This window comes from Staurois parvus, unplaced genomic scaffold, assembly GCF_062004578.1.
Source record: "Staurois parvus isolate SC_StPar_1 unplaced genomic scaffold, SC_StPar_1.0 ptg000438l, whole genome shotgun sequence".
Lineage (NCBI taxonomy): Eukaryota > Metazoa > Chordata > Amphibia > Anura > Ranidae > Staurois > Staurois parvus.
In genome coordinates this window covers 8159371-8167493 of record NW_028318234.1, presented here as the reverse complement: position 1 = coordinate 8167493, position 8123 = coordinate 8159371, and the positions used below count along the sequence as shown (strand labels likewise).

The following is an 8123-nucleotide window of genomic DNA, read 5'->3' as shown; positions in this document are numbered from 1 at the left end:
TGGTGCGGGTTATTACGCAGGAGTACCGTATCGTGTTTTGGTGCTATTAAAAATGAATGACGCTCAAACAGGCATAGTGCGATTTGTCATTTTCCCAGAGTACTTTGGGATCGCGGACAGAATCTCGGCAATTCTGCTCAATACCACAAACGCCCAGATGTGAATGTTTATGACTTGTTTGTATTTCTATAAAAAAAAAATCTGCCTTTACAATTACTTGAAATGCCATCCCAAGTTAAATCTAACTTGTAGCAAGAAAAAAAGAAAACTCCACAGAATACTCCTATGGTGTGAACAAAGCATGGGTCACCCTTTGTATCCAACCATCAATAAGCCTCCCAGAGCTCACTCTCATTTTGCATTTGCAAAGGTCCTTCCTCTGGTCTGTTTCTCCTTATCATTGAAAAATTAATAGACCCAAAGGAGAAATAAAAACATTGCTTTGGTGTGCAATAATACCCTCCACATTTCTTACCTGCACATACTGTCTGATAAGGTATTTCTTTAGCATTGCTGGTAATATCTCCAGTATTGGTACAGGAAAACGTTTTTGGCAGTCCTGGACTTGGTAAATTCTTTCAAATCCCTCCATGCCCCAAAAGTTAAATAAAAAAGGTTAAACTTGCACAATACAGTATGTGGAAGATATGTAGCAAACAAAGAAACTGGCTACACCCCAGTAACATCAGCCTTCACCAAACATTATTGTTCCAGGACAAGATCACAGGAAGCCTGCCAAGACCAAGCCTCACTATTTAAAAAATTACATTTGCCCCTAAATCATTGGTGTCAGTAGGATCATGGCCCACAGGGACAATAGTTACTTGCCAAAGTGCCATGCTACACTGAATCATAAATATCATGTCAAAAAATGAAAATGTGCAAATTTTGTGTTACATGTGATGAACAAAATGACAATAACTTATCATAATATATGCATGCAAACTTAATTAAATGTGTCCAATATACAAAAGAATTAATTTAAATCAAACAGTCCAATGTATAAGGAGGATGGTTCCACCATTACTGTGATACTGCAAGTCAAATGTACAGTTCAAATACTCCAACCAGTGATGTTACATATAGGATGTTCCACCTTCACCAATGTGATCTCTCTTCAGTGAATACCACCACCTGTCAATCTCCATGCTGACCTTAACTCTTGGACCTTGTGCAGGTCACCATACTCTTTCCCCTGTATAGGGGGTCACTAATGGTCACTCCAACTCCCCAAATCCTGCCTCCACAGTTTCCTCCAAGATCACAATATTTATCCAATAAACCAAGCAACAAAAAAGTCACTCAAAAACAAGAAAACCGCACATAGTGTTTTACCACTTAAAAACCATTAAACATTTATTAAAACACTTTGAAATACTCTCACATGTTGTCAGTAGTGCACCACCTAGTTATTAGCATACCACCTAGTTATTCCCCTTTAGGAAAAGATCACAGCATCACCAAACTCCAGTATCCAGGTCTCTTCTTCCTGGTGGCATGATGACATCATCAAGCTCCGCTCTGATGCGTTTCATCACTTCCTGTGACTTCTTACAGGAAGTGAGTTGCTATATTTAAGGTTCCACAGAGATTTTCAGTTTCAGTTTTGACCATTGGAATATTGCTTCCAGTGAAGAACAGTTCCCCAAATCATGGGTGTCAGTAGGATAGTATATCTGAAAAAAAAACATTCGGCAAATTATTGGTGTCAGTGGGATAGTGGTCCCCAAAGGAGAATGGCCTATCAAATCATTTGTTTCAGTTGAATAGTTTGCCCCAAGTGAGAATGGTCCCCCAGTGCTTTGATGTCAGTGGCGGTAGGTAACTTACATTAGGACAGGATCCAGGGCCGCCCACAGCTGAAGATTAATTATCCAGTGTGCTGCCCATCAAGCACAGCAGCACTTGAACTATTTCAGAACCATTGGGTGCAGATCAGTCCAGCTACGGTGAGCAGACAGGGTTCTTTCATTCGAAAAGTAGTAGTGCCCTGGCTTTTCTGTGATGCAGAGGGTGGAAGCGTGGTGTGGCAATGGTAACTGTTGGAGCAGACAGAAAGCCATGGCCAGGCAAGAAGGGAGGCAATGGATAAGAACCACTGCTTTAGTTGATAAAGGCTATAACTGCTTACAAAATTTTGTAGCTGAGTAATTCAGGAAATGGTTTATGGTCCCTTTCTCTTCAATAAAGGTAGGTAGGTTACACTCATTACTATGATGTTGATTACAAAGTTACAACACTATAATCATTTTCTGCAACTTCTTGTAGAATTTTTCTGTTCGGCTCAGCTCATACTTTCACTGCAGCTTGACATGGTTAGAGTAATGAATGTTTAATAAATAAGTAGAAAACTATATCTTCAACCAACCAAATGCAAGCAAAAATACTTTTTTTTTTAATTTCTGTTGCACACGATTCAACTGAACATTTATTGTTGCTTAAATTAACATTCTCTAATTCTTTAGCAAACCAACTCTAGTCTCTAAGAATAACCAGGGCCCTTTTCACTTTGCTCCAGGGATCTTCTGTACTCATTTTTTTAACAACTCCCTTTTTTGTATTGCAAAAGATTTATGTGTCTTAAAAATATTATCTTCCCTCTATTCCATGTGTTAGCAGCAGTAAAAGGGGGCTTTATCCTAAAATCTTTTTATATTTAACAAAGGTGCACACCCTGCAGAAAATGGTAAGTGTGGGCCTACAGAGATTCTACAGAAGACATTTAGGGACTGCAAACATTCTGCAAGAGACATTCAGGGACTGCAGAGATTCTATAGAAGACATTCAAACCTGCAAACATTCTGCAAGAGACATTCAGGGCCTGCAAACATTCTGCAAGAGACATTCAGGGACTGCAGAGATTCTATAGAAGACATCCAGGAGCTGAATACATTCAGCAGGAGGCAGTTAGGGACCATAGGCATTTTAGAGAAGACATTCTACAGATGATGGTTCGGTTAGGGACGCAGACATTCTACAGAAGACATTCAAGGACTGTGAACATTCTGCAACAGACAGGTATAGGTATAGGAAATACTGTAGGATATAGGGCTGAGGACATTCTACAGAAGATGGTCAGGGACTGTGAACATACTACAGTTGGTGATTAGGGACTGTGAACATTCTACAGGAGACAGTCATGCTGTAGACATTATACGGGACACAGTTTTGGGGTTGAGGGCATTCTACAAGAGACTGTCAGGGACTGCAGACATGGTACAGGAGGCAGTGAGATACTGCAGACAATATAGAGAAGGCCATCATAATTGCAGATGTGTTGCAGAGGTGTTTAGTGATTGCAGACATTCTACAGAAGGCAGTGAGGGACTGTGGGCATGCTACAGGAGCTGGTCAGCCTCTGTGGGCAAGCTACAGGAGATGGTCAGGGATTGTGGACATGCTACAGGAGATGGTCAGGGACTGTGGACATGCTACAGGAGATGGTCAGAGACTGTGGACATGCTACAGGAGATGGTCAGGGACTGTAGATATTCTACAGACAGCTAATAGGACATTCTGAAGAAGTTTTCACGGACTGCAGATGTTGGCTGAAAGGTGGGGCAGGTGGAACATCTCTCCATATTTCCCATTAACTTGTTGGGCGCCAAGTCTGGGTCACACTTGACTTATATCTTGAGCTTCCGTACCCCTGTACAGGATGGCAACCTCTGCAGTGGCGATCCCCTCCCGTTGCTATGGGAGACAGGCCACTGCCGGAAGGAGTGTTGACAACATCTCCCTTGCTGCTGGAGGCTATCCCACCTGCAACAGGCACATGTCTAGGCTGCTTGACTGTTAGCTTCTGTTACCATTTGTAACTGCTTGCTGTACTACCCCAGGATGGCTCTTTAAGTGCTGTCTTCATACCCCAAAGTGTAAAATGTGCAGGTTACTTGCAATGCATTCCTTTATGAACGTCAGACCAGATAGAAAACAACGTTTCAATGCTTTACAATGCACAAGAACAGTTCTTCCCTACATCCCTAAACCCTAACTCAGGCTTGTGTGCTGTCCCAGCATACCTACAAAAGGCAAAGTCCATCAGTAGTAGGTTCTTTGGTATTGGCATAGTCCAACAGCTGGCATCTTTGGGGTCAACCCCAGTCTCCAGTGGCTTTCTACATTACGATGGGTTCCAAGATGACAGAAGGGTGTAACGCCATTCCCTTTCAGGGCAAGGATTAACAGCAAGAGCAAGAGCCTCAGGCACTGGACCACTGTCCTTTTTATAACCCTGGTATAAGTGGGTCAGACACAAAAAAGCCCCCCAAACATAAAACTCGGGAACATAGGGTAAATCTCACCCTTGTTTGGGGCAGCACCTAGCTAGCTAGATTACAAGCCACTTACACATACATTGTTCATAAAGAGATTAGGGACTGCAGACATTCTACAAATGGTGGTCAGGGATTATTGGGATTCAGCAGGAGGCAGTTAGGAACTAGGAACATTCTACAGTAGGAGGTTAGGGACTGTGGACATACTACACACAGCGGTGTATTTACAGCGAGGCAAACAAGGCGTTTACCTAGAGCTGCATTTTTTAGGGGGATGGCACTGCCCCCCAGAAGGAGGGACCTGGTGAGCAGCGGCAGACTGACCCATTCAGGGCCGCCATCAGAGGGGTACCACTGGTACTCCTGTAGGTGGCCCAGACAGCAGGAGGATCAGTATGGTGGGGGAGAGCACTTGCAGAACGATGCCCCGTGTATCTCTCCCTCCAGCAGCCGAAAGCCGGTTTCTCCCCCTCCCTTCCACCGGCTTTCTGCTGCTGGAGGGAGAGACAAACCTGGCCGGATTGAGCGGGTGCCCTGGTGTTCCTGAGCGGCCACTGAGCTCCTTCCTCCGCCCGCACCGAGAGCTTGGACCAGGGGAAAGCCTGGAGCAGGGAGAGGAGAAGTGGCAGAGAGGAAAGAGCTGGGAGGAGGTGAGCTGTGTTGTGTTCTCTGGGCTCTCCCTCCTGTCGTCCATGCAGCACATGAGAGAGGATCACTGATAGATCATATGGGACTGTACACACACACAGTATAATTACCACCCCCTACCCACATTTCCTGCTGCCCAGAGATGAGCAGTCCTTGGCGGAGGTAGGGGGTGGTACAGTCCCATACGATCTATCAGTAATCCTGTCTCATGTGCTGCATGGACGACAGGAGGGAGAGCCGAGAGAACACAACACAGCTCACCTCCTCCTGGCTCTTTCCTCTCCACTTTTTCTAGGAAGTGTAATGGAGATTTTGGGAAGGGGGGTGGTATTTGCTAGGAGAAATGGGGGGAATATGTGCTAGTAGGGGAGAGAGGGTGAGAGAGGGAAGAGAGAGGGAGAGAGAGAGAAGAGGGAGAGAGGGAAGAGAGAGAGGGAGAGAGAGGGGGGAGAGAGAGGGAAAGAGAAAGGGGAGAGGGAGAGATGGAAGAGAGAGGGAAGAGAGAGAGTGGGAAAGAGAGGAGAGAGGGAAAAGTGAGAGGGAAGAGAGAGGGAGAGAGAGAGGGGGGGGGGGCCTGAGAGGGAGAGAGGGAGAAAGAGGGGAGAGAGAGAGGGTAGAGTGAGAGGGAAGAAAGAGAGAGAGGGAAGAAAGATAGAGAAGGGGCAAGAGAGGGAGAGAGAGAGAAAAGGAAGAGAGAGAGGGAAGAGTGAGAGCGGAAAGAGTGAGAGACAGAGAGGAGATAAAGGGAAGGGAGAGAGAGAGAGAAAGAGAGAGAGAGAGAGAGAGAGAGAGAGAGAGAGAGAAGATAAAGGGAAGAGAGAGGGAAGAGTGAGAGAGAATCATATATATATATATATATATATATATATATACACACACTCATTGAACTCTCACGCTCTCTCATTGGGGGGGGGGCACATTTCTTGTGTTGCCTAGGGCAGCACAAAACCTAAATACATCACTGACTACACAAGAGATATACAATGTACTGTAGGGTTGGAGCTGGAGAGGAGCAGTGCAAGAACGTGCAAGGGAAGCAGGAGTGGGGTTTGCGCAGAGGAGATGGAGCATAAACTTTATACATACAGTATACAATACATATCCTCTGATCTGAGGTCAGCTGGGAAGAATAGTCCACAGCAGACATTTGGATTTTGACCCTTTGTGAGATGAAACTTTAAAGCAGCATAGCAGAGTGCAAATGCCTGCACAAAAGTAAAATACTGATGCCATTATTTCCTTTTTACCAGCCTCAGATCATCCAAAGGATTTACCAGCTTGACCTGTGAAATATCAGTCAAGTGATAACCCTACCTCCATCCCATGTATCTGTGAATAGCGGATATCTGTTTGTTGGGTCTGAAGTTGAGCCTAAAGAAATAAAACATGATTCATTTTTGCACTTCAACATGTGGGATTCCAATATCCAATTATTACTTGTGACAATGGTATCAGTATTATTCCCAAAAACTGCACAGGTAATGGTCCTTTTTCATCTTTTTTTTTATAGCCTTGAGCTACAACAAAATCGTACCGGACCAGAAGTAATGTTTATTTTGCATTCTGAATGGAAAGTGCTAATTGGAGTTCTGTGAGTAGGGTACATATACAGGTTGGCCGCTAAGGGACGCTAGAGACCCCCGAGGACGCACATTTGTGAGCCAACATATTGGTGGTATTGTAAGGCGAGTTATTGCGCTGTCACACCGATTTCCGGAGTGGCGATGTGAAATGCAAGTCAGAGCCGTTGTTTTTATTATTGTTTTTTTTTAGTATTGATTTTATGTGATTTCACTGTGCTGCTACTTTTTTGCTTCGTAATAAATACTACACTATATGGTGTTTTATTTTGGTTGCCTTGTGGTGGTGTTTGGCGGCGACAGTGGAACAGTGCCCCCTATGGAGATGTGATTAAAGTTGGAGGGAGAGAAGATTGATGCCAGCGCTCCAATTTGTTCTGATGTGTTATCTGCTGCACGTCTCATGAGCAGCACACATTGGCGGTGAGCGCACATTTTATGTGAGTGGCGGAGTTTTGTACACACACTGTATCACGGAGTGTCACCTATGCACGGGTGTGGGATTCTATTACACACAAGAGTACTACACTATATAATTTTACTTGTTTTTTGTGTCACATCGATACAAGTCTCATACTGCAAAGGAGGCAGGAGTGGAGCAGTCCCCCAGGAGCCACACGAGCAGATGGATGGTCTTGTGATGATTAATTAAAACACTGATGCTGCACTTTATATCAGGGCAGCATATTGTATATTTGTGTTGAGTTGGCAATTCTTCTGATTTCCAGTGGTGGATAGTCTGATTTTTATTGGAGGAAATCAAGTACAACAACACATATATTGCAAAGAGGAACTACAAACACATTTTTGAGATATCAAGTTGATGGGACTATCATTTTTGGACTATTAATGTGACCTTATAGCGTTGCAATTTTATTTAGAGTTCACGTGAAGGGTGGTGAATATTTACCTGTATTGGCAAGCTGCTTATTTTTACACTACTAGGGAGCGCTGACTTTATATATTTTGGAGCCATTTTCCTTTGCCTTTCTTTTTATTCACCTTATAACCCAAGGTTGGATTTTTATGGGAGTATTGTTGGCACAATCTTAATGTGCAAAATAACCAGCGGACACAGCAGATTTATACAAGAGGGATATGTCATGATCTGGAATAAACTTGATGCTGGCTGAGTCTATGTGGATGGAACAAGTCTCACACCAATCGAGAACTAGCCTTACCTGTCCCAATCACACACTTGCACCTGTAAAAAAGGTGTGTTTAACTTGAACACATTTTTTCATACATTTCCATCCATCTACTCAATATACAAAAGATGCTCGAGAAAAACAACTGATATGCACTCTGCTACAAGATGCAAAAAAAATAAAGAGAATATATGATTGCCAAGGATGAGTCCTATAGGTGTAGGCCAGTCATTCTCAACCAGGGTGCCCAGGCACCCTGGGGTGCCTTGAGGTTTCTTTAGCGTGTCTTGGCAAAATGTCTACAAATTGCTCAAAACTTGTATGCTAGCCAGCGGGTGGAACAAGCCTGCCTTTTAGTTACACAAAGCCACAGGTTTTCATTGTGCACCATTACAACCTTCTAGCCGCTGGCGTCCTGACAACCAGTGACACCATCAGTTGATAAGGAGGATGTGGGTTGTCTGCACAGC

At 44.0% G+C, this 8123-nt stretch overlaps 1 protein-coding gene across 1 annotated transcript in view; it reads right to left on the bottom strand.

Annotated features, from left to right (window-relative positions):
• Positions 1–1343: 1343 nt before the first annotated feature.
• The window catches only part of LOC149454126 (uncharacterized), a 99084-nt gene continuing 92304 nt past the window's right edge, over positions 1344–8123 (bottom strand). The window contains exon 4 of the mRNA XM_089687791.1: positions 1344–1676. Within this exon, the coding sequence (XP_089543917.1) occupies positions 1575–1676 (102 nt within the window). The 3' untranslated portion in view covers positions 1344–1574. The remainder of the gene's footprint in view (positions 1677–8123) is intronic.